Source organism: Lithobates pipiens, unplaced genomic scaffold (assembly GCF_037356315.1).
Source record: "Lithobates pipiens isolate NorthernLeopardFrog02 unplaced genomic scaffold, aLitPip1_a1.2 Scaffold_44, whole genome shotgun sequence".
Lineage (NCBI taxonomy): Eukaryota > Metazoa > Chordata > Amphibia > Anura > Ranidae > Lithobates > Lithobates pipiens.
The window spans coordinates 3463549-3491323 of NW_027507870.1; the positions used below are offsets into that span (position 1 = coordinate 3463549).

At 46.2% G+C, this 27775-nt stretch overlaps 1 protein-coding gene across 2 annotated transcripts in view; it reads left to right on the plus strand.

Annotated features, from left to right (window-relative positions):
* LOC143956893 (cytosolic phospholipase A2 gamma-like) overlaps positions 1–27775 on the plus strand; it is a 352634-nt gene that overhangs the window by 162800 nt on the left and 162059 nt on the right. For both annotated transcript variants that reach the window (XM_077467060.1, XM_077467061.1), the window contains 2 exons: positions 16130–16270; positions 24676–24726. In XM_077467060.1, the coding sequence (XP_077323186.1) occupies positions 16130–16270; positions 24676–24726 (192 nt within the window). The remainder of the gene's footprint in view (positions 1–16129; positions 16271–24675; positions 24727–27775) is intronic.

Here is a 27775-nt window from a genome sequence, read left to right on the forward strand (position 1 = left end):
TAACACTAGGGATGAGCTGAACACCCCCCGGTTCGGTTCGCGGCAGAACATGCGAACAGACCAAAAATTCTTGCGAACACGCAAACCCCATTAAAGTCTATGGGACTTGAATGTGAAAAATCAAAAATGCTAATTTTAAAGGCTAATATGCAAGTTATTGTCATAAAAAGTGTTTGGGAACCTGGGTCCTGTCCCCAGGGGACATATATTGCTGCAAAATAAAGTTTTAAAAACTGCAGTTTTTTCAGGGAGCAGTGATTTTGCAGAAGGAGACCTCTCTTGCGTCCCCGACTCATGGCCCCTGATGATGGTAACAGGAGGCACGGGAGTCAAAGGTAGCACGAGTGCCTGGCAGGATCAACAGCCGGAGGATGGATCAGGCTGTCTTCAGGAACTGTAGCTGGACAAGCGGGCCCGAGTGGCAGCGGACAGCAACCATTAGACAGCAGGAGACCAACAGGAACAGGTGGATCACTCAGGGGCAGGCACGCAGAAGAGTCAGGCAAGCCGGGTCAAACCAGACAGTCAGTACAGGAACAGATGCAGCAGGCAGAGGCAGGAACGTGGAACAGGCTGGGTTGGTAACGGATGAGCACGGATGGACCAGAGGATGAGGCAGGTGCAGAGTCGTAGACAAGCCAGAGGTCAGAGGCAGGCAGAAGGCAGGGAAGGTCACAGGTCAGGCCGGGTCAATACACAGACAGATCAGATTCAGGTAATAGTCTCAGGAATCCTGTAGATCAAGCAGCAAGAACTGAAGGGAGAACTAGGTTTAAATAGCCCGCCTGGTGCCGATAACCAGGCGCCTGCAGGCGCGCACAGACAGGTGACGGACCACTGTCCCCAGCCAGCCTTTCCTGACAGTGAGTTTGAAAGTAGAGGATGGCCTGCACTATACACCCTGCGGAAAATTGGGCCTTAGGTGTTGGTGATACCAGAACACTAAGCCCTCACAGTTACTCTTGGTGGGTGCAGGAACGTGCCCTTCTGTGAAATATTATATCAATAATTGTAATCACATGCCCCTGTTAAACAGGGGCAGAAATATTGGGCCTTAGGGTGTGGTGGTGGGGGTGGCACACTGTAATGCCTCACAGATACTTTTGTTGAGCACAGGAACAGGCCCTGCTGTCAAATATTAGATCAAAAATTGTGATTACGCGCCCCTGTTAAACGGGCAGAAAAATTGGGCCTTAGACGGTGGTGGTGGTGGTGGCATAACACTGTAAAGCCTCACAGATACTTTTGTTGAGCGCAGGAACGGGCCCTGCTGTGAAATATTAGATCAAATATTGTAATTTTTGTAAATTATAATTACGTGCCCCTGTTAAACAGGCCTTAGGCAGTGGTCAGAAAAATTGGAACTTAGGCAGTGGTGATGGTGCTACAACACTGCAACCCCTCACAGATAGTCACTCAGCATAATAGGATAGTCACTCAGCATATGCAGTCTTCAAGGGACCCAGCAGCCATAGAAAAATCAATCGGTTACATCAGCATCAGGTGCTTGGTAGCTGGTGATCCAAGACTGATTCATTTTTATGAATGTGAGCCGATCAACAGAGTCTGTGGGCAGCTGCTCTCTGTGATTGGTTACAAAGCCTCCAGCAGCACTGAATGTGCATTCAGAAAGAACGCTGGATGCAGGACAGGCCAGTAGCTCAATTGCATATTGAGCAAGCTCTGGCCAGTGGTCCATCCTCAAGACCCAGAAATCCAGTGAATGCTCTGTTGGAAAGGTCTCCAAGTCTGATCTTGCCCCTATATATTCCTGCACCATGTAATTCGCTGAGCGCTGAGGACTGAAGAATTATCTGAAGGCATTGGTCAGCCGACCCCCTTCTCCAACGCTCTTTCTGTGACTGAATGAAGCCTCAGCAACACGTTGTCCAGCACCAGGAAATTATAGCCTCTCAGGTTCTGGAAATGCATTGCACAAACCTTTCTGCAAGGCCTCCTGAAGATGTTTCATACAAGAAGGGTTGCCAGCCAGTAATGAACCCTCTCCTTGATACCACAAATCCTAGGGTCCTTCCGCAGTCTTTGCAGGATCGGGGAGGCCACGCTGCATAGGTTTGCAGCGGCATTCGATCCTTAGTCCTCTGGGTCACTAAGGATCACATGATCCTCAGCCACCTCCTCCCAGCCATGTACAAATCCATGGGTTTCTGGGGACTGAAAACGATCCCTTGTAGACTGCTGCTGATGCTGAGTGTTATCCTCCACCTCCATTCTGACAAAATCCTCCTCCTCCTCTTCTTCTTCCTGTGTGATTGGCAGACCTGCAGGAATACTAGAATCTGGATTAAGGGGGCCTTGAGAGGTAAGAAGGTCCTCCTCTTCCTCCCGCTTTTCTGGCTCAAGTGCCCTGTCCATTATTCCATAAAGCATGTGCTCCAACAGGAAGAAAAGAGGGTCTGTATTACTGATGCATGCACTGTCACTGCTCACCATTCTCGTGGCCTCCTCAAATGGTGACAGGACAGTGCATGCATTCTTCATCAGTAGACACTGGCGTGGTGGAAAAAAAAACAAGCTCCCCTGACCCTGTCCTGGTGCCATACGCACACAGGTACTCATTGATGGCCCTCTGCTGCATGTGCAGCTGCTGCAGCATTGCCAACATTGAGTTCCACCTGGTGGGCATGTCACAAATGAGGCAGTTCTTGGGCATAAATGACCACAGACTTTCCTGGCCTGCCTCAGGAGATCCTGTAAGCCCGGGTACCTGCTCAAGAACCGCTGCACCACCAAATTCAGGATGTGAGCCAAACAGGGAATGTGGGTCATATGTCCCTGTCGGAGAGTGGAGAGGAGGTTGGTGCCATTGTCGCATACAACCATTAATGGCTGAAGCTGGCATGGCGTCAACCACCTCTGAGCCTGCCCCTGCAGAGCTGACAGGATCTCTGCCCCAGTTTTGCTCCTGTCCCCTAAGCAGACCAACTCAAGCACCGCATGGCATATTTTTGCTTGAGTGCTTGTGTAGCCCCTTGAACGCTTACCGAGCACCGCTGGTTCAGAGGAGAAATCTGTAGAGGAAGAGACCATAGAGGAAGAAGAAAAGAAGGGAGTGGAGGAAAGAGCTGTGGAAGAATCACCACTACTAGCATTTTGGAGGCGTGGTGGTGGAACAAGCTCCAACAATACTGAACCCTGTCCTGCATCCTTCCCAGCTGCCAGCAGAGTTGCCCAGTGCACCGTGAAAGAAAGGTAATGTCCCTGTCCATGCCTGCTGGACCATGAGTCAGTGGTTATATGCACCTTATTGCTGGCCGCCCTGTCCAATGAGACTAAGACATTGCCTTCCACATACTGGTAGAGAGGCGGAATGGGCTTCCGTGAAAAGAAACGGCATTTGGGAACCTGCCACTGAGGTACCGCACATTCCACAAATTCACAAAAAGGGGCAGAGTCTACCAGCTGAAAAGGCAGCAGTTGCAGTGCTAGTAATTTGGCCAAGCTAGCATTAAGACGCTGAACATGTGGATGTCGGGAACTGAATTTCTTTTGACTGTAACTGGGGTAGGGAAATTTGCCTGCTAAAATCCGATGTTGGTGTACCGCTAGCATATTGGCTGCAAGTACTTGGGACACCTATTTCTATACCTTCATTCCTCTCAGTGCAGGCTTCTGAGAGGACTGGACGTATAGTGGGGTTTGAGATCACAGCTGATGAGGAGCAAGTAGAGGTCCGTCTTGTTCTTTTATGTGGGTCTTTTAAGTGCTGTTGCCAACAGACTGCATGTGAGGTCGTCATATGTCTGGTCAAGCATGGGGTGCCCAAGCGGCTGCTGTTTTGGTCACGCTTGATATGCTTAAGACATATGTTGCAAACAGCAATGGTGCGATCTGCAGTACATGTGTCAAAAAAGCCCACACCAAAGAACTTTTCAAAATATGCGGGGAGTCAGCAACGCCATGCATCTGCTTAGCTCTGTGGTGTGATGCAATAAAGTGGCTGCCCTTAAGCTTCCCCCTGGAGGGCATCCTCCCTCATTGGAGATGTGACTCCTCCTCCTTCTCTCTTATATCAGGCACCCAAGTTGAGTCAGTGACTTCGTCATCCCTTCCCTCCTCATCACTAGAGCAAACTTGGCAGTATGCTGCAGCTGGGGGAACATGACTGCTAGTTTCTTGACCTTCTTGGGCACCTCCTCTCTCTAGGCTGACGTTACTCCTTTCCTCAACCTGGGTACCATCATTGCAGACTTCAAATCCCTGCGCATCCTCCTGCAGCATGTACCCGACACTGTGGTCGAATAGTTTGGGGAACTCCTCCATGCATGATGGTGGGGCTAGGGAAGGAGTGACTGTTGACATGGAGCCGATGGAATAGGCTGCTTTGGCAGCTGCATTGGCAGGCAAACGACTCTGAGCCTGGGTGACAGAGGATGAGGAGGATAGCTTTGTTATCCATTCCACCAACTCTTCTCCATGTTGTAGCTCAATAACATGGCCAGCTGCAGAAAAAAAGGACAAGTGTGCCCCATGGCCACGTGCTGAGGGTGCACCGTGTCCATGACCAGCACTGTCAACTGAAGACACAGAGCCTGCTTGCCCTCTTTTAGTGGCCTGTGAGCGTCTGCCTCACCTTGGTGGCCTTCCGGACATGCTGTAAATTTTGTTTAGCAAAAAACACTACACTGTATTGTGTACACCACCAGAAGAGTAGTATCAACTGCACTAGGGGTGCATGGTACTGTGTACACTAGTGATGAGCTTCGTGTTTGAGTCAAACCCATGTTTGGCTCAAACATCGGCTGTTTGCCCGTTCGGCAAAATCCGAACATTATGGGCCGCCCACGCCAAATTTGAGTGGCGTGTCACGTCCCATAATTCACTGTGGCAGTGCATTGCTGGCTTATGATTGGCCAAGCATGCACTATGACCCACATGCTTTTGCCAACAAGAGTGCAGAAAAAACGGGTGGCCAATTATGGCTCAGGGGGTTAGTACACGCCCCACACTATATAAGGCCACCTGCGCGGTGGCCTTGTGTACTGTGTTGCGTCGGCTGAGAGAGAGAGATAGACAGAGAGACAGTGTCTGAATTTCCTTTGAAGCTGTTGTCAGTCAGTGTATTGTGCCACCTGCACAGTGTACACCTAAAGCTACCCCAATTGCTGGTGTTCTTCTGATTCTATACCACAGGCAGCTGATGCAGCAATTACAGTCGGTGTATTGTGCCACCTGCACAATGTACACCTAAAGCTACCGCAATTGCTGGTGTTATTCTGGTCTTATACAACAGGCAGCTGTAGCAATTACAGTCGGTGTATTGTGCCACCTGCACTGTGTACAGCTAAAGCTGCCCCAATTGCTGGTGTTCTGCTGGTCCTATACCACAGGCAGCTGCTGCAGCTATTACAATCGGTGTATTGTGCCACCTGCACAGTGTACAGCTAAAGCTCCCCCAATTGCTGGTGTTCTGCTGGTCCTACACCACAGGCAGCTGCTGCAGCAATTACAGTCGGTGTATTGTGCCACCTGCACAGCGTACACCTAAAGCTACCACAATTGCTGGTGTTCTGCTGGTCCTATACCACAGGCAACTGTAGCAATTACAGTCGGTGTATTTTGCCACCTGCACAGTGTACACCTAAAGCTACCCCAATTACTGGTTTTCTGCTGGTCCTATACCAAAGGCAGCTGTAGAAATTACAGTTGGTGTATTGTGCCACCTGCAGAGTGTACACCTAAAGCTACCCCAATTGCTGGTGTTCTGCTGGTCCTATACCTCAGTAGACATGTGCATTCGTTTTCGTCCGAATGCATTTTCGTCCGAATTTCAGGTATTTTCGTTTTCGTTTTGACAAACGATAACGAAAGTGCAGATTCCGAAAAACTAAAGATCCGACATAAATAAATGCTTTTTTTCGTTTTCGTTGTTACAACAGTTCGATATAGAATAGGAGATTCGAAGTGACCGTTCGATATAGAATAGGAGATTCGACGTGACTCCATATGTCTATTGAACCTGTGGTCGAATGTGCCTAAGTTTCGTTTACCTCTATTAGTCCTATTATATAGAAAAGCTTCGACAGAGAGTAAATATTCGACATAGAGAGAACAGAATCGACAGAGAGAAACGATACTGGAATTGGGTGGGGGAAGTAAATTAAAAAAAAATAATGATAATATTCGACGGGATCGTTGCACGTTTATAATAATATTCGACGGGATCGTTGCACGTTTATAATAATATTCGACGGGATCGTTGCACGTTTATAATAATATTCGACGGGATCGTCGCAACTATACGACACTGCAATCGTACATTTCGGCAATCGAATGCTCCGCCTATAGGCTATATAGTTTAGCAGCTCCATCGAATCTTCTTTATCCATTCGACAGATACCATAAGCCTTCCAAGACAGATTCGACCGTAATTCATGTGGATTTTCGGACGAATGCAATTTTTGCACGAAAAACGAAATAAATAAAAACGAATTTCGGGAGTAACTAAATAAATAAAATTTACGGACGAAAACGAAAAAACGAAACGAAATATTCTAGTCTGCACATGTCTATACCTCAGGCAGCGGTAGCAATTACCGTGGGTGTATTGTGCCACCTGCACAGTGTGCACTTAAAGCTACCCCAATTGCTGGTGTTCTTCAGATCCTATACCACAGGCAGGCAGCTGCAGTAATTACAGTCGGTGTTTTGTGTCACCTGCACAGTGTGCACCTAAAGCTACCCCAATTGCTGGTTTTCTGCTGATCCTATACCGCAGGCAGCTCCAGCAATTACAATTGGTGTTTTGTCATTTGCACAGTGTGTACCTAAAGCTACCTCAATTGCTGGTGTTCTTCAGATCCTATAGCACAGGCAGGCAGCTGCAGTAATTACAGTCAATGTATTGTGTCATCTGCAGTGTGCACCTAAAGCTACCCCAATTGCTGGTGTTCTGCTGATTCTATCCACAGGCAGCTGTAGCGATTACAGTCGGTGTAATGTGTCATCTGCACTGTTTGCACCTAAAGCTACCCCAATTACTGGTGCTCTGCTGATCCTATACCGCAGTCAGCTGCAGTAATTACAGTTGGTGTACTGTTTACTCTGCACAATGTGCACCTAAAGCTACCCCAATTATTGGTGTTCTTCTGATCCTATACTACAGGCAGGCAGTAATTACAATTGGTGTATTGTGTCATTTGCACAGTGTGCACCTAAAGTTACCCCAATTGATGGTGTTCTTCTGATCCTATACCGCAGGCAGCTACAGTGATTACAGTTGGTGTACTGTGTACTCTGCACAGTGTACACTTAAAGCTACCCCAATTGCCGGTGTTCTCATACTAATAATACTACATGCAGGCAGTTGATTCTGCTAGCTGCAGTATATCAGTATATATGACTCAGCTTTGTGCAGCTACATCTCCCTGCAGGCCATTAGTATGTCTGGAACGCCAACAAGGAGAGGCAGACAGTCACAAGCCAATAAAAGAGGGCAAGAAGGCTCTGTGTTTAGAGGCAACAGTGCTGGTCATGGACACGGTGCATCCTCATAAGCACGTGGCCATGGGACATGCTTGTCCTTTTTTTCACCAGCTGGACGTGTTGAGCCACAACATGCCGAAGACTTGGTAGAGTGGATGACCAAGCCGTCCTCATCCTCCTCATCCTCTCCCACCCAGGCTTAGGGTACTGGCAAAGCAGCTGCCAACACGGCCTCTTCCCTCAGCTCAATGGCATCAGTTACTCCTTCCCTAGCTCCACCATGTCCTCCTGAGGAGTCCCCCGAACTGTTTGAGCACAGTGTTGGGTACATGCTGCAGGAGGATGCCCAGCGTTTTGAAGGCTCTGATGATGATACCCAGCTAGAGGAAGGCAGTAACGTGAGCCTAGAAAGAGGGGGTGCCCAAGAAGGACAGCAATCTGGCAGTCATGTTCCACCAGCTGCATCATACTGCCAGGTTTGCTCCAGTGATGAGGAGGGCGGGGATGATGAGGTCACTGACTCCACGTGGGTGCCTGATAGGAGAGAGGAGGAGGAGGCACATCTCCAACAAGACAGGATGCCCGTCAGGGGCCAGCTTAAGTGCAGCACACCGACTGCATCGCACCGCAGAGCTCTGCATGTGCTTTGGTGTGGGCCTTTTTTGAGACGAGTGCATCAGATCGCACCGCTGCTATTTTCAACATATGTCTCAAGCATTTCTCGCATGGCCAAAACATCAGCCGCTTTGGCACCACATGCTTGACCAGACATATGTTGACCTGCCATGCAGTTAGTTGGCAAGCGTACCTAAAAGACCCACACCAAAGAACAAAGCGGACCTCTCCCTGCTCCTCATCAGCTGGCATCTCCAACCCCACTATACCTTAAGTGCTCTCTGATACCTGCACTGAGAGGAATGAAGGTGTAGAATTAGGTGTGCCACAGCCAAATACTTGTGGGCAATCTGCTAGCGATACATCGATGTCCGATTGTACCAGGAAAATTTCCCTGCCCCAGATGCTGCACCACCAAAAGAAGTTCACTCCCAGACATCCACATGCCCAGCGGTTCAATGCTAGCTTAGCTAAATTGCTAGCATTGGAACTTCTGCTTTTTCAGTTGGTAGACTCTATCCCCTTTTGTGAGTTTATGGAATGTGAGGTTCCTCAGTGACAGGTTCCCAAAGGCAATGTGTTGGCCTCGCTGGACAGGGCGGTCAGCGGTAAGGTGCATATTACTGCTGACTCATGGTCCAGCAGGCATGGACAGGGATGTTACCTATCTTTCACTGTGCATTGGGTAACTCTGCTGACAGCTGGGAAGGATGCAGGACAAGGTGCAGTAGTGTTGGAGGTTGTTCCGCCACCACGCCTCCAAAATGCTACTACTTGTTATTCTGACACACCTCTCTCCTCCACCCCCTCCTCTTCTTTTTCCTCCATGGCCTCTTCCTGTGCTTTGTCCTTGGAACCAGCGGTGCTCTGTAGGCGCTCAAGGGGCTTCGCATGTACTCAGGCAAAAAGATGCCATGCCGTGCTTGCGATGGTGTGCTTGGGGGACAGGAGCCACACTGGGGCAGAGATTCTGTCAGCTCTGCAGGGGCAGATTGAGAGGTGGTTGATGCCATGCCAGCTTAAGCCAGGAATAGTGGTTTCTGACAATGGCACTAACCTCCTCTCCACCCTCTGACAGGGACAACTGACCCATGTGCCTTGTTTGGCTCACATTCTTAACTTGGTGGTGCAGCGGTTCTTGGGCAGGTACCCAGGCTTACAGGATGTCCTGAGGCAGGCCAGGAAAGTCTGTGTGTATTTCCGGCAGTCATATAATGCCAGTGCTCGGCTGGCTGGCCTCCAAAAGGAATTTTACCTGCCCAAGAACTGCCTAATCTGTGACATGCCCACCAGGTGGAGCTCAACGTTGGCCATGCTGCAGCGGCTGCACATGCAGTAGAGGGCCATCAATGAGTACCTGTACGACTATGGCGCCAGGACAGGGTCAGGAGAGCTTGGTTTCTTTTCCCCACGCCAGTGGGCCATGATCAGGGATGTATGCACTGTCCTGTCACCATTTGAGGAGGCCACAAGGATGGTGAGCAGTGACCGTCTATGCATCAGTGACACTGATGCATGGACCACCTGTTGGAACATACGTTGCGTGGAATAATGGACAGGGCACTTGAGGCAGAACAGAGGCAGGAAGAGGAGGACTTCCTTACCTCTCAAGGCCCCCTTTATCCAGACAGTGTTCCTGCTGCCCCGCCGATCACACAGGAAGAGCACGAAGAGGAGGAAGATTGTGTTAGCATGGAGGTGGAGTCTGGCACTCAGCAGCAGTCTTTTAGGGATGATTTACAGTCCCAAGAAACCCGTGGACTTGTACATGGCTGGGAGGAGGTGGCTGCAGATCATGTTGTCCCTAGTGACCCAGAGGCCTCCGGACCGAATGCCTCAGCTAACCTATGCTGAAATGCCTCCCTGATCCTGCACAGCCTGCAGAAGGATCCTCGTATTCGTAATCCTGCTGCCCCGCCAATCACACAGGAAGAGCGCAAAGAGGAGGAGGATTGTGTCAGCATGGAGGTGGAGTCTGGCACTCAGCAGCAGTCTTTTAGGGATGATTTACAAGCCCAAAGAAACCCATGGACATGTAAGTGGCTGGAAGGAGGTGGCTGCGGATCATGTTGTCCTTAGTGGCCCAGAGGCCTTCGGACCGAATGCCTCAGCTAACCTATGCTGAAATGCCTCCCTGATCCTGCACAGCCTGCAGAAGGATCCTCGTATTCGTCGGATCAAGGAGAGGGATCATTACTGGCTGGCAACCCTCCTTGATCCACGTTAAAAGGGTAAGGTTGCGGACCTCATTTTGCCATCGCAGAGGGAGCAAAGGATGAAACATCTTTGGGAATACTTTCAGAAAGGTCTGTACAACGTGTTCCCAGAGAGTGGGAGGTTACAAACTCCTGGTCCTGGACAACGTGTTGCTGAGGCTTCGGTCAGTCACAGAAGGAGCGGTGGAGAAGGTGGCTGCCTGACAATTTTTTAGTCCGCAGCCCCAAGGTGTGATCTGTTCCAGCAACCACCGCCAGCGTCTGATTTACATGGTGCAGGAATACCTAGGGTCAAGGTCAGACTTGGATACCTTTCCCACCGAAAATCCTCTGGCTTACGGGGTCTTGAGGATGGATCACTGGCCAGAGCTTGCCCAGTATGCAATTGAGATACTGGCCTGTCCTGCATCCAGCGTTCTTTCGGAATGCACATTCAGTGCTGATGGAGGTTTTGTAACCGATCACAGGGTGCGCCTGTCCACCGACTCTTTTGATCGACTGACCTTCATAAAAATTAATCAGTCTTGGATCACCACCAGCTACCAAGCACCTTCTGCTGATGTAACTGAATATTTTTTTTGAAATGTTAGATCCCTTCAAGACTGCCTATGCTGATTCTGAGTGACTATCCTGTTATGTTAAGTGACTATCCTCTTCCTCCTGATAGCTTGGAAAAACATTTTTGGTTCTAGGCGCCGCCACCAGTGGCTAAGGCCCAATTTTTCAGCCCCTGTTTAACAGGGGTGTGTAATTACAATTTTTGATGCAATACTTTGCAGCAGGGTTCATTCCTGTGCTCCAACTAGAGTATCTGTGAGGGGTTGCAGTGTTGTGGCACCAGCACCAGTGCCTACGGCCCAATTTTTCAGCTCCTGTTTAACAGGGGCGTGTAATTACAATTTTTGATGCAATACTTTGCAGCAGGGCTCATTCCTGCACTTCAACTAGAGTATCTGTAAGGGGTTGCAGTGTTGTGGCACCAGTGCCTAAGGCCCAATTGTTCTGCCCCTGTTCAACAGGGGCATGTAATTACAATTCTTGATATAATATTTCACAGCAGGGCCCGTTCCAGCACCCACCAAGAGTAACTGTGAGGACTTACAGTGTTGTGGCACCAGCACCACCACCACCACCACCAAAGGCCTAATTTTTCTACCACTGTTCAACAATGGAATGTAATTACAGTTCTTCATATAATAGTTCACAGCAGGGCGTTCCAGCATCCACAAGACTAACTGTGAGGGCTTATAGTGTTGTGGCAACACCAACACCTTAGGAACAAAATTATGCATATAGGGCAGGCCCCTACTTTCAAACATCCAACTTACAAATGGAAGGAGACAACAGGAAGTGAGATGAAATCTACCCCTAGGAAGGGAAATTCTCTCCTGTAAGAGTTGGTATGGGTAAAACGTGTCTCCTCTCCACTGATGCTTTATCCCAATCCTTGTTTCACTAAAAACCCCAAATTTTTCCAAAAACATTTGTCATTGGGACAGAAAGTGAGATGAAATCTTCTGAAGAGGCGCACAGACAGCAAAACAAATATTACAGGGGTGATAACCCTTCCCTATGTTTTCCAAAAAGCTAGAAATAGATTTTTTGGCTGGAGCTACACTTTAAAAATGTACCAGTTCAAAAATACAAACAGATTCTTCTTAACAACAAACCTGCACAGTCCCTGTCTTGTTTGCACTGCCTGTATACTGCTATTTAGAGTATATAGGGCCAGGGGGCCCCACGCCTTACCTTTTTTTTTTTTTTGGGTGCGGGGTTCCCCTTAATATCCATATAAGACCCAAAGGGCCTGGTAATGGACTGGGGAGTACCCATGCCATTTGTCTCACTGATTTTCATCCATATTGCCGGGACCAAACATTACATTAAAGACGCAAGCAGTTTTAAATGACTTTTATTCCTTTAAAAATTTAATTTTGTGCAGGGACTGTTCTAAGCACGGGAAACACATGCCACTTTGCAGGCACCCCCCAGGTACGATCTTTAAAGGAATATTTCACTTTTTTTTCACTTTAAGCATCATTAAAATCACTACTCCTGAAAAAACTGCAGTTTTTAAAACTTTTTTTTTTGCATTGATACATGTCGAGTCCCATAGACTTTAATGGGGTTCTAAAGTTCGTGCAAATTTTCAGTCTGCTCGCAGGTTCTGGTGTAAACCGAATCGGGGGGGGGGGGGTTCAGCTCATCCCTATTGGCCAGTCTGTTCTCTCGTAGCCTTTTATTCGGTCAGAGGTCCGGGAGTGCTGTGCTTTCAAAGAGCGTCATGAGAGGGCTGGGATCGGTGGACAGAGTGTTGGTGGAATTTCGTCGGTACCATAGTAACAACGTTGCTGTGATCAGGGGGAGAGCATGGGTATGGAGTGATGTTTAAGGTGGTATCCCCAGAGCAGGAACCGCAGGTCCACTTGTGCCATGTCTTCTTCTACTATTGTTATCGGTTTGGTCAGGGGAGAGGAGCCTGGAGATTATGGCAGAGTCATGGTATATTTCAAAGTCAGGCAGGCCGAGACCGCCTGTGTATTTGTGGAAGTATAGGACCTTGTGTTTTAATCTGGGGGGTGGTTGTGCCAAATTAATTTAATTGCAAGGGATCATAACGTGCAGTAGAAGGAAGTTGGGAGTGTGTTAGGGATGGCGCGGAACAGGTTCACACACCCTCACCATCCCCTGGGACTGTGACATAATAATGGGCGGGGATATCACCCGGCGATGTCCCTATATTATTTGCCGCATGCCACGTCCCTGTCATTGTGGCCAGAGACAGCGACGAGTCAACAGCTCAAGAAGAGAAGAACAGAAGGCGCAGAAGACAGTGGCAACAGCGGCGATAGAAGACCAGGCCACCGCTTGTAAAAGAGCTAGAAGAAGGCGCGGAGGCCCTTCAAGAAGAACCAAAGAGGGGGACAAGACCCCCAAAGTCGGAAGAAGAGGGTGGCGATAAAGAAGAAAGCCGGGCTCCTCCGCTAGTAAAAGTGCTAGCAGAAGATATCAGAGGAGTCCGGCGAGAAGACCCCCTAAGACGGAAGAAGACCCCCGTAGCTGTGCAATAAACTATTTTTAATCCTTGTGTGTTGTGTTTTATTTACATTTTTTTCACAGGTGAATGGGTAGGGGTACATTGTACCCCATACTCATTCACATAGGGTCGGGGGCCGGTATCTGGGGGCCCCCTTATTAAAGGAGGCTCCCAGATTCCGATAAGCCCCCCGCCCGCAGACCCCAACAACCAACAGTCAGGGTTGTTGGGAAGAGGCCCTTGTCCTCATCAACATGGGGATAAGGTGCTTTTGGGTGGGGGGCACCACCCATGTTGAGGGCACGTGACCTGGTATGGCTCAGGAGGGGGGGTGCTTGCTCGTCCCCACCCCCTTTCCTGACCGACCGGGTTGAGTGCTTGCATAAGGGTCTGCTATGGACCAAGGGGGGGACCCCCACGCCGTTTTTTCAGCGGTAGGGCTTCCCCTTTAAGTCCATACCAGGTGACGGGGCTAGTGACGTGTCAATGTCACCACCGAAGGCGGCGACATTGACTTCCTTTGCTAGTCCCGGCTACCTGGAACAGCACTCAAAATGAACGGACATTCCTCCGTGTGTGTGGGCAAGTCCGTTCATTTCTGCCCAACCTAGTCCGCCGGAAAAGTCCCGTGTGTGAGCAGGTCCGCTCGTTCGGACAGTCCGATGGACTTTACGGCGGTTTGTCCGCCAGACTAAGTCCACCGGATAGTCTGATCATGTGTACGCAGCATTAGTTTTCCCCCACACATAGCGTTTTGCTTGTAGGCCAAAAAGTTAAATTTTGCTCTCATCTGACCAGAGCACCTTCTTCCACATGTTTGCTGTGTTCCCCACATGGCTTCTCGCAAACTGCAAACAGGACTTCTTATGGCTTTCTTTCACACTTCCATAAAGGGCAGATTTGTGGAGAGTGCGACTAAGCCCCTGTACACACGGTCGGAGATTCTGCCAACCAAATCCGTCGGATTTTGTCCGTCAGATTTAGTCTGACGGATTGTGTCCGAAACTGTTGCATACACACGGTCGGACTAAGTTGTCGAAAAATCAGATCTTTCAGAACGTGATGACGTAATTTCGTTACGATGGGACTAGATTCAGGCTAGTAGCCAATAGCTTTGATGTAGGAATTTGATCTGAGCATGCGTGGCACTTGGTCCGATGAAAATGCTCTACACATGATCGGATTACGTCCGACCGGCCCAGTTGGTCGGGAAATATTTCCAACATGTTGGAAAATTGGGTCGGCTGGAGATTCGGACGGAATCAGTCCGATGCATACCACACACAGTCGGATTATCTGACGACACGGTCCGATAAGACGCATTCCGACGGATTCTCCGACTGTGTGTACGCAGCTTAATAGTTGTCCTGTGGACAGATTCTCCCTCCTGAGCTGTGGATCTCTGCAGCTCCTCCAGTGTTACCATGGAAATCTTGGCTCTTCTCTGATGAATACTCTCCTTGCCCGGCCAGTCAGTTTAGGTGGATGGCCATTTCTCAGTAGGTTTGCAGTTGTGTCATAAACCTTACATTTTTGGATGATGGATGTTCAAAGCTTGTGATTTTCTTTTATAACCCAACCCTGCTTTATACTTCTCTACAACTTTATCCCTGACCTGTCTGGTGTGTTCCTTGGCCTTGATTATTCTGTTTTTTTTTTTACTAAGGTTCTCTAGCAAACCTCTGAGGGCTTCACAGAACAGCTGTATTTATACTGAGATTACATTACACACAGATGGACTCTATTTACTAATTAGGTGACTTCAGAAGGCAATTGGATCCGCTATATTTTAGTTAGGGGTATCAGAGTAAAGGGGGCTGAATACAAATGCACTCCAGACTTTTCATATATTTATTTGTTAAAAAATTGAAAACCATTTATCCTTTTCCTTCCACTTCACAATTATGTGCCACTTTGTGTTGGTCTATCATATAAAATCCCAATAGAATACAGTTACGTATTAGAACATATCATATACCATCTTTGGTACAGTGCCTTGGCAAAATGTGGAAAATTTGAAGGGTTATGAATACTTTTTTCAAGACACTGTACCAAAGATGGTATATTATTATTATTATTATTATTATTCACAATTTATATAGCGCCAACAGTTTACGCAGTGATTTACAATATATAGGGGGAACACCACAATTACAGTACAATACAAAAGGTACAGGAGGGCCCGGCTCGTAGAGCTTACATTCTAAAGGGAGTGGGTACAAAAAGGTAATAGCTGCAGAGAATGATTTGATGGGGGTGGCTCCGGGACAGTTAGGTGGGTGTGGGATAGGCTTCCCTGAATAAACGAGTTTTCAGGGATCTCCTAAAGGTGGACAGGGTAGGGGCTGATCGGACATACTGGGGCAGGGAGTTCCAGAGGATGGGAGAGGCTCTGGAGAAGTATATGATATGGTATATGATAAGGTATATGATATGTTCTCAATGATGGGACAATTTTTGTGTGTGTGTGGTTTTACAATACATTTGATTAAAAAAAAAAAAATAGATTAGACATTTTTCATCCCGCTCTTTAAAAATTTTTTACTACTGCAGATGAAAACAAACATTGATTTGACTCCACCAATCATTTAAAAAATCAGATGAATGTTTTGAAAACAACATTTTTCTATCAAAACTCTTCTAGTACACGGGCAGCTCTACAGTTGGTCTTTTTTGTTGTTGTTTGTTTTTCTTGTCCTTGGTGAAGCTTGGAAGGACATTTCTTGCAATGAAGAGGGAATAGAGGTGACTCTTCGGTGTGTAGAGGTGACATCTCTGGATGGACAATAACTGGAGGAAAATCTTCTCATTTCAGAAGCTTGGTTTGAGTTCACTCCACACAAGTCCGGATTTCCTGCTTACGAACGCTATATAAACACGGAACATCTGGGATGTAGATTTGAAGAAGGACGCTTATTGGAGGAGCAGCCTGAAAATGACTTGATGTATCTTCAAGGTGAGACAAATCAGAAATGGTCATTAACTAACGTGGCAAAAATTCTTACTTGTGTAATTTATCATAGCACCAAATCAGAATAGTTGCATTGTTACCGGAATCATTTTCTATATATGTAGAGCTACACCCCGCAAGAGTAAACTATGGTAGGTGGAGTGAAAAGTATTAGGGGCATGGCCTGGTGGGGGTCCAGGCTGAGACCGCCCTTTACTATCATACAGCAGGTCTTGGCTTGATGTGCGGCTCTCGGGACACCGAGCTATTCTCTACTGCTACCCCTACAAGAGCTGCTGGTAGATTTGGCTCCCCTGCTCTTACCAGCTCTGTGTGTGGCCTCAACCTCACTGATACCCCCAGTATACCTGGGGGTATCAGTGAGGTTGAGGTTTACAAGAGTTCCATAGACTTACAGGCTACGGAACTCTTGTAAGGCTTACATGAGTTCCAGGCTTACAAGAGTTCCATAGACTCAAAACTCTATAAAAGAATAACAGACTAGAGATGGTCACAATGGAAAAATATGGTTTGTTTCAGATTAGTTTGTTAAGTTACTCATTTTGTTTTGTCATATTCAATATGTTAGACTGATTCAATGTTGGGATTAATCTTGTTTATTTGGATTAATTTCATATATTCTTTATTTTGAATCAAATTTAAAAATGTATTTAAATTTGAAATAGAAACATTGCACTAAATACAGTAAGGCATAAAAGTGAAATACGATGATGATTCCGACTATTGCCGCATACACACGAGTGGATTTTCCGTCAGAAAATCTTGGATGTTTTTTTCTGAAGGAATTCCACTCAAGCTTGTCTTGCATACACACGGTCACACAAAAGTTCACTGAACTTTCGACCGTCAAGAACGCAGTGACGTACAACACTAAGACGAGCCGAGAAAATGAAGTTCAATGCTTTTGAGCATGCGTCAAATTGTTTGTGAGCACGCTTAGGAATTTTGCACGTCGGAACAGATGATCGGAATTTCCGATCTGAACTTTTCCCGACCGAAAAATAGAGAACCTGTTCTCAATCTTTTGCTGGTGGAAATTCGGCCAGCAAAAGTCCGATGGAGCGTACACACGGTCGCATCATCATCGGTCTTTTGCTGGCCGAATTTACGATCGTGTGTACGCGGCATTATGCTACTCTATCCACTTAAGGACCGCCGTATTGCCATTGTACGTCAGCACAATGGCACAGGCAGGCACAATCACGTGATGGCCACCCCCTCTGGATCGCTCCTGGCCAATGAGAAGCTTCCTCCCCTGTGTATTGTTTACACAGGAAGGAGGAAGTGATGTCATTCTCCTCGGGGCGGTCTTTTTGACCGGACTACGAGGAGAAGAGTAAAAGTAAGTGTGCACCAACACTACACTGACATGTAGGTACACACAGGCACACAAACCCCCCCCGATATACTACCCAATAATGGTTTTAACCCCCAGATTGCCGCTAGTTAACCCTTTCACCCCCTTTTGCCAGTGTCACTAAGCGATCGTTTTTCTGATCGCTGCATTAGTGTCGCTACAGTCGCTAGGTAGCTAGTTATTTTTTTAGGTTCACCGCCAGGTTTTTATAGCGCTAGGTACCCCGATATACTACCCAATAATGGTTTTAACCCCCTGATTGCCGCTAGTTAACCCTTTCACCCCCTTTTGCCAGTGTCACTAAGCGATCATTTTTCTGATCGCTGCATGTGTCGCTAGGTAGCTAGTTATTTTTTTAGGTTCACCGCCAGGTTTTTATATCGCTAGGTACCCCGATATACTACCCAATAATGGTTTTAACCCCCTGATTGCCGCTAGTTAACCCTTTCACCCCCTTTTGCCAGTGTCACTAAGCGATCGTTTTTCTGATCGCTGCATTAGTGTCGCTACAGTCGCTAGGTAGCTAGTTATTTTTTTAGGTTCACCGCCAGGTTTTTATAGCGCTAGGTACCCCGATATACTACCCAATAATGGTTTTAACCCCCTGATTTCCGCTAGTTAACCCTTTCACCCCCTTTTGCCAGTGTCACTAAGCGATAATTTTTCTGAACGCTGCATCAGTGTCGCTAGTGTCGCTAGGTAGCTAGTTATTTTTTTAGGTTCACCGCCAGGTTTTTATAGCGCTAGGTACCCCGATATACTACCCAATAATGGTTTTAACCCCCTGATTGCTGCTAGTTAACCCTTTCACCCCCTTTCACCAGCGATCACAGTATAAGTGTCACTGGTGACGCTGGTTAGCCAGTTAGTTATTTAGGTTCCCCGTCAGGTTTTTATATAGCGCCAGGGACCCCCATATACTACCTAATAAAAATTTGAACCCCCTGATTGCCCCTAGTTAACCCTTTCACCACTGATCACCGTATAAGTGTTACGGGTGACTCTGGTTAGTTTGTTTTTTATAGCATTTTATATTCAAATCCGGAAGGCAGTGCTTGGTTTTCGGGGTCCCGTACGTGGCTAGGCTCCCAAAAAGTCCCCCACATGTGGTATCCCCGTACTCGGGAGAAGCAGCAGAATTTATTTTGGGGTGTAATTTGACTTCTGCCCATAGCATGTGTGAGCAATATATCATTTAGTGACAACTTTGTGCAAAAAAAAAAAAAGTTTGTAATATTCCCGCAACTTTTGGCAAAATATAAAATATTCCATGGACTCAACATGCCTCTCAGTAAATAGCTTGGGGTGTCTACTTTCCAAAATGGGGTCATTTGGGGGGGTTTTGTGCTATTTTGGCATTTTATGGCCTTCGAAACTGTGATAGGTAGTGAGGAGTTAAATCAAAAATTTGCACCCTTAGAAATCCTGAAGGTGGTGATTGGTTTTCGGGGTGCCGTGCGCGACTAGACTCCCAAAAAGTCCCACACATGTGGTATCCCCGTACTCGGGAGAAGCAGCAGAATGTATTTTGGGGTGTCATTTCACATATGCCCATAGCATGTGTGAGCAATATATCATTTAGTGACAACTTGGTGCAAAAAAAAAAAAGTTTGTAATATTCCCGCAACTTGTGGCAAAATATAAAATATTCCATGGACTCAACATGCCTCTCAGTAAATAGCTTGGGGTGTCTACTTTCCAAAATGGGGTCATTTTGGGGGGTTTTGTGCTATTTTGGCATTTTATGGCCTTCGAAACTGTGATAGGTAGTGAGGAGTTAAATCAAAAATTTGCACCCTTAGAAATCCTGAAGGTGGTGATTGGTTTTCAGGGTGCCGTGCGCGACTAGACTCCCAAAAAGTCCCACACACGTGGTATCCCCATACTCGGGAGAAGTAGCGGAATATATTTTGGGGTGCAATTCCACATATAACCATGGCATGTGTGAGCAATATATCATTTAGTGACAACTTTTTGTAAAAATAATTTTTTTTTTATTTTTTTTGTCATTATTCAATCCCTTAGGACAAAAAAAATAAATATTCAATGGGCTCAACATACCCATCAGCAATTTCCTTGGGGTGTCTACTTTCCAAAATGGGGTCATTTGGGGGGGATTTGTACTGCCCTGCCATTTTAGCACCTCAAGAATTGAGATCGGCAGTCATAAATTAAAAGCTGTGTAAATTCCAGAAAATGTACTCTAGTTTGTAGACGCTATAACTTTTGCGCAAACCAAAAAATATACGCTTATTGACATTTTTTTTACTAAAGACATGTGGCTGAATAAATTTTGCCCTCAATGTATGAGTAAAATTTAGTTTATTCGATTTTTCTTATAACAAAAAGAAGAAAATATCATTTTTTTTCAAAATTTTCGCTCTTTTTCCATTTATATCGCAAAAAAAAAAAATCGCAGAGGCAATCAAATACCATCAAAAGAAAGCTCTATTTGTGGGAAGAAAAGGACGCAAATTTCGTTTGGGTGCAATATTGCATGACCGCGCAATTACCAGTTAAAGCAGCGCAGTGCGAAATTGCAAAAAGACCTCTGGTCCTTAAGGTGTTTATTGGTCCGGAGCTGAAGTGGCTATATAACAGAATAAAATAGAATAGAGTATATTCTATTCTGTTGTATTCTAAAAATCAGTATAAGCAGGAATCATCATCTTATTTTACTTTTTTACTTTATTTATTGCAAAATTTTTCCACTTCAAATTCAATTCCAAATTCTAATTCATTTTCAATTTTGAATTCAAATTATTTATCAATTTTTAATTCCTTTTCAAATTTGAATAACTTGTTTTGTTATAATTTATTTTGGATTTGTTGAAATCTGTAGACAATCACTTTTGTGATTCAGAAATTCGGATACAGCCAAATCTCTGAATAATGGAAATTTTGTCAAAATTTTGATTCGTAACTGTATTGGAAGGTTTGCCTTATAAAAGTATCACAAGGTATACTGGCACATTGGCTCACATCAATATACGTTGGCAGAATGGCACGGCTGCTCAAAACAATATATGGGTATGTTTCATCCCTTTAAGAGTCACTGGAGGCATGTGCCCATGGCACGGCGGGGGACCTGATGTGCGTGGCCGGTAGGCGCGATCGATGCCGACCACCTGTGGTCACGGGCACGAGAGCCAGCATGAGGATTTGCATATGTAAACACACAAATCCTTGTTCTGTCAGGGCGGAGGAGACATATTGTTTGTTCCTAGTAAGTAGGAACAGCGATATGCCTCCTCCCCCAGTCAGTCCCATCCCCATGCAGTTAGAAACACACACTAGGGAACACATTTAACCCCTTGATCGCCCCCTAGCGTTAACCCTTCCCTGCCAGTGACATTTACAGAGTAATCAGTGCATTTTTATAGCATTGATCACTGTATAAATGTCAATGGTCCCAAAAACGTGTTAAAAGTGTCCGATCTGTCCGCCATAATGTCGCAATTCCACTAACAATCACAGATCACTACCATTGCTAGTAAAAAAATTTAAAAAAATGCAAATACAAGTACAAATACAAAGATAATGACAAGGGTATTTCTAATCCCCGGGGCAGTTAGGCGGATATATGAGGGCTCATAGCGGGAGATCGCCATGATCCAGGTCAGCGAGACTGAGGGGGGTCCTGTGTGAGTTTACCTTACAGATTTTAGTCAACCAACAGGAACACAAAAAGGAATACACAATTAGCTTCAATGAGTCCCTTACAAGGGCTTAAAATTTAAGCCTGTATTGTGACCTTTAGGGTATAAATGGTAGCTCCATATGAGACAAATTGCCAACAAAGTAACAAAGCTGGATCAATTGTTCCATTTGAGACAGAAAAAGGGGCTAGATTTAGGTCTGAGAGATTATACTGTAAAGCTGGACACAGATCTGTCCTTAGGATACAGTAATCTGAGTATAGTCTTTGAAGTGATCTTCTGCTGGCTACATTGGGGCCCTTTTGAGATGTTGGCATGCAGAAAAATAAGGGTATGTCTATAAGTCGGGTGTTAACCGCTTCCTGACCGCCTCACGCAGATATACTGCGGCAGAAGGGCGCGTACAGGCAGATTACCGTACCTGTATGTTGCCATTTGAGAGGTGGCTTGCAGGCACTCGTGCACGCTGGGGACACTGTAACCGTGATCACCTCATGGTGAGGAAGAACGGGGAGATGCTGATATAAACAATCATCTCCCTGTTCTGCCTAGTGACAGGACACTGATCATTGCTCCCTGTAATCGAGAGCGCCGATCAGTGACGTGTCACACACAGGCCCTCCCCCCAGTTAGAATCACTCCCTAGGACACACTTTACCCCTACAGTGCCACCTAGTGGTTAACCCCTTCACTGCCAGTGAAATTTTTACAGTAATTAATGCAATTTTTTTGTCAAAATTGTCCGATGTGTCCGCCATAATGTCACAGTCATGATAAAAATCGCTGATTGCCACCATTACTAGTAAAAAAAAAATATCAATAAAAATGCCATAAAACTATCCCCTATTTTGTAGATGCTATAACTTTTGCACAAACCAATCAAAAAACGCTCATTGCATTTTTCTTTTACCAAAAATATGTAGAAGAATATATATCAGCCTAAACTGAGGAAAAATAATGTTTTTTTAAATATTTTTTGGGGATATTTATTTTATCAAAAAGTAAAAATCATAGTGTTTTTTTTTTCAAAATTGGAGCTATTTTTTTGTTTATAGCACAAAAATAAAAAAACGCAGGGGTGATCAAAAACCACCAAAAGAAAGTTCTATTTGTGGGAAAAAAAATACATCTATTTTGTTTGGGTGCAACATCGCACAACCGCGCAATTGTCAGTTAAAGTGACGCAGTGCCGAATTGCAAAAAGTGCTCTGGTCAGGAAGAGGGTAAAATCTTCCAGGGCTGAAGTGGTTAAGGTTTCACCTGAAGAGGTAAGTAGCAAGGAAGGGGAGTTTTTAGATGCAATTTGGTTCTTTAAGCAAAGGCAGACCCACTTGCAGCAATGAGGTGTTGGGGTGTGCACAGTGCAGAGCTCTGGGAAGAAGAACAGGTAACTTGGCGCATTGGTCCTAGTCTAGCAACAGAATGAGCAGTTAGCACAATAGTGATTGCAGGGTTTATACCTGCAACTTATTGCAAGTGAAAACTGACAGTGTCAACAATGATTGAGCTTAACTGAGTCTGTGACCTGCTCACCACTCCCTCTCTCTGCAATTCTCCTTTGTCAGTTGGTTGGATGAACCGATGGAGGGTCCCCTTTCTCGCAGGTTATCATCACTGATGGCTGGCGAGATGACAAGTACCTTGGTGGTTCCCTCCTGCATTTCCCCATCAGGCCTTGGTGCTGGTGGCCCATATCCAGGGCTTTTTTTCTCATAGAAAAGGTGGAGGAACTCAACCATGCATGCCACACACACATACCTGTCAAATGGCTTCAACTAGTAGCTCTTCCCTCTGCATGCAACCCCTTCCTCCACTGCCCTCATCTTCCCCCCTCCTTAAAAGCAACATCATCTGTCATATGTCTTACCTTTGTTGCAATATTAAGCTGAAGCACCTATCCGGCTGTAGTATCTCCCAGCATACTATACTATACTATACTACAGTCACTTGCAAGGGAAATCATGCAGTAAGAGCATCAACAATTGGTCACCAGGGAAAAAATGGAGACCACAGAGGGTGCAGCCTACCACGCACCCTCTCCTGCCCATGACTGCACTAAACCATGTGCACCTGTTCTGTATCTCTCTTGTCCCTGTCCGGCACTCAGTGGGATCTGCGCAGGAAATCTGAACTGTTAGAGCTACTGGGAGATAAGCTATCACGTGTAAACGCAGAAGATGGATTTCAGTGTTACCAAGTGATAGTGGTGAGCAGGGAGCAGAAGACCTGAGCCAGAGGTGGTGCAACCAAGTTCCCCCCTAGCTCTGCCTGTATCACAGACGGACATTGAAGAATAGGCACCAGAGCTTGGTCCAGCTACCTGAGGATACAGCAGCATCCACCAAAACTCAGCACAGCAGGGCTTGGCACCGCACAGCACATCTCTCATCCTCTCTCCAGTTGACGCGCTCCCCAACTGACCTCCCTCCTTCCTGGGATTTCATTTTTAAGACCCCTCCTGCTCCCAGTTATCCCTGGATATCATAGTTGGTTTCCCAGTGATGGCCGTGGCTCAGGTTCTTTACTAGACTACATTTCCCAGAGTGCCACAGCCTAAACTCAGTCACAAGCTAAATAAATAACACTTGCTACTGCCATCTTATGGAAGGAAAATAGTTCTGCAGGCCGTAACATTACATGTGCAACATCTGTTTTTATTGATTTTAAAATAGAGATAACAAAGAAATACTATACATAATAATGAGCTTAAGTGTAACAAGCACCCCCGCCCACCCCATGTGAATGAGTGTGGGGGAAAATTGTAAACCTATGCATTCTCAGAGCAAAAAAAAAAAAAAGATGCCACCCAGAAATAAAAATACCCAAGTGTTTGATAAGTCCTTTATTAAAATAATAAAAATCTTCCTAAAATGTCATTGTTGTAAATCCATCATTAATCACAATGCCCACTGCTCGACAACTCATCAAAATGAAAAAACAAAACAAAAAAAACCTGATGTACCTGGTACAATAAGACTGATCCTAAATGACCGCTTCCCAAGCTGTCTTTATCTACATAATTGAAGTAGTGGGGATAATAGTGACATCACTGTGATCATATTTGGGCAGTGGTGTCATTGCTATCCCCGCCCCTTTGCCTATATGTTTGTTGATTTCTGGCTATGAAAGAAATGTGACAGTGATGGTTGCTAGGGACACAATTGGTGCCAGCACCCGCAACTTGCTTGGCAGCCATATGATACTCAGCTCTGGATGAGCATGGGGGGAGGGGTCCTTGACAGTTGGAGAGAAAACCCATAGTTAAAGAATATGAATGTGTATATGGCTATGTGACTGATAAATACTATACATTCAATTCATAACTCTGATCCTCATTGTATTCAGCACTAATGCTGTCTTTTTTTTCTCTGCAGGATTGTGGGGAAGTGCACCCGGTGCTGATTGGATTAATTTATACTTTCATGGTAGGTGTTCAACATTTACTGATTAAACCTCCCCTACAAGAAGGGATTCCCAGCTTGACAATCCATACAGCCAACTCCTCTCTAACTAATTGCAATTAATAATAATAATAGAAAACAACTAAAATTTCTATGCCAGCTTTATTTGGTGTGACTGCCCCTTGCCTTTAAAACTGCATCAATTCCTCAAGGTAGACTTGCACACAGTTTATGGAGGAACTCAGTAGGCAGGTTGTTCCAAACATCTTGGAGAACTGAGCACAGATCTGTGGATGTCGGCTGCCTCAAATCCTTTTGTCTCTTCATGTCATCCCAGACAGACTCCATGATGCTGAGGGCTCTGTGGGAGCCAATTCATCACTTTAAAGATTCCTTATTTACACTGAAGATCGTTCCTAATGACATTGGCTGGATGCTTGGGGTGGTTGTCCACTACAGAATAGAGTTGGGGCCAATCACACACCTCCCTGATAGTACAGCATGATGGATAAGTATCTGCCTTTTTTTCCCCAGCATTGATGACACCATTGATTGGGCAATATTGAGGAGTGTAGACGCAGTGGTTGACCAAGGAAACTGAATGCAGCAGATGAAAGACTCATCATGCTTTCTTTCCTTCCACATCTGAAGATGCCCAGCACTGCCATCAGCACAGAACTGGAGTAGACCAGTGGGACCCAGTCTGGGCAGAAGTGGTCTTCATGGAAGAATTGTGGCCAAAAAGTCTCTTATGTGGAAACAAGGCTAAGTGATTCAACTATGTAAGAAAACCTAGGAACTGAGGGGGCAGAAAAATGTCAGCAGGCAGGTTGGACTGATGAGTAAAATGTGAAATATTTGTCTGTAGCAGGAGGCAGTTTGTTGGGGGAAGGGCTGGAGAGCAATACAACATTGAGTGTCTGCATGCAACTGAACCATGGTGAAGGTTCCTTGCAAGTTTGGGGCAAGATGTGGTCAGGATCACTGATGTTCTCAATGCTGAGAAATACAGGGATATACTTCTCCGTCATGCCATACAATTAGGGAGGAGATTGGCCTGAAATTTATTCTGTAGCAGGACAACCACCACAAACATACAGCCAATGTCATTAAGAACTATCTTCAGTGTAAATAAGTACAAGGAGTCCTGGAAGTCATGTAAGTCATGGTTTGGCCCCCTCAGAGCCCTGATCTCACCATCACAAAGTCTGTCTGGGATGACATGAAGAGATAGAAGGATTAGAGGTGTCCGACACCCACAGAAGATCTGTGCTTCGTTCTCCAAGATGAACATAGAACAACCTACCTGCTGAGTAGGGATGAGCTGGACTCGAACATTGCCTGTTCGTCTGTTCACTGAAACAGCAAACAATTTGGGGTGTTTGCGGCAAATTCGAAAACCCTGTACAAGTCTATAGGAGAAATCTAATTTTAAAGGCTAATATGCAAGTTATTGTCCTAAAAAGTGTTTTGGGACCTGGATCCTGCCCCAGGGGACATGGATCAATGCAAAAAAAAGTTTTAAAAACTGCAGTTTTTTTCAAGAGCAGTGATTTTAATAATGCTTAAAGTGAAACAATAAAAGTGTAATATTCCTTTAAATTTTGTACCTGGGGGGTGTGTATAGTATGCCTGTAAAGGGGCGCATGTTTCCCGTGCTTAGAACTGTCCCTGCACAAAGTGTCATTTCTGCAGGAAAAAAAGTCATATAAAATCCCCTGCGGCTATAATGAATTGTCGGCTCCCCGTAATACAGAGAACAGTAATTGAAAGTCACTGATAAAGAAAAAAAAAAAGCGCGAGGTTCTCCCAAATTCAATTACCAGGCCCTTCAGGTCTGGTATGGATATTAAGGGGAACCTCGCGTCAAATAAAAAAAAGACGTGGCGTTCCCCCCAAATATCCATACCAGACCCTTTATCCGAGCACGCAACCTGGCAGGCCACAGGAAAAGAGGGGGGGAGGAGAGAGCGCCTCCCCTCCTGAACCGTACCAGGCCACATGCCCTCAACATTGGGAGGATGCTTTGGGGTCCCCCCAAAGCACCTTGTCCCCATGCTGATGAGGACAAGGGCCTCATCCCCACAACCCTGGCCAGTGGTTGTGGGGGTCTGCGGGTGGGGGGCTTATCCGAATCTGGAAACCTCCTTTAACAAGGGGACCCCCAGATCCCGCCCCCCTGTTTGAAATGGTAAGGGGGTAAAAAAGTACCCCTACCATTTCATAAAGAAAGTGTAGACATTTTTTAAAAACACACACACACACCGTTGGGAAAAGTCCTTTATTAAAAATAAAAAAAAGATTCCAGCGGTGGTAATCCACTCTTGCTATCCAGCGATGGGTGATCTCCTCTCCGGGATCCAGCGATGGGTGATCTCTCCCTCCAGCACAGCGCATCCATCCTGTCTCCACCAGAGACACTGCGGGAATCCCGGTAGCCTGACACTTCTTAGCTGAGGAGAGCGGGGCCACCCGTCACCTGACCCCATCCCCCTCTGACGCAAGGGGAAAGCCGGGCTTCCCCAGTGACGTGTGGGTGACCCCGCCTCCCTCTGATGTAACGCAGGTTTCTGTCAGGCTGCCGGGATTCCAGCAGTGTCTACGGTGGAGACAGAGGATGGATGCACTGCGCCGGAGGGAGAGATCACCCATCGCTGGAATCTTTTTTTATTTTTTTTATTTTTAATAAAGGACTTTTCTCAACGGTGTGTGTTTTTTAACTTTTTTACACTTTCTTTGTGAAATGGTAGGGGTACTTTTGTACCCCCTTACTATTTCAAACAGGGGGGGGGATCTGGGGGTCCCCATGTTAAAGGGGGCTTCCAGATTATGATAAGCCCCCCGCCCGCAGACCCCCACAACCACTGGCCAGGATTGTGGGGATGAGGCTCTTGTCCTCATCAACATGGGGACAAGGTGCTTTGTGGGAGACCCCAAAGCATCCCCCCGATGTTGAGGGCATGTGGCCTGTTATGGTTCAGGAGGGGGGCGCTCTCTTCTCCCCTCCCTCTTTTCCTGTGGCCTGCCAGGTTGCATGCTCGGATAAAGGGTCTGATATTATTTTTTACATTTG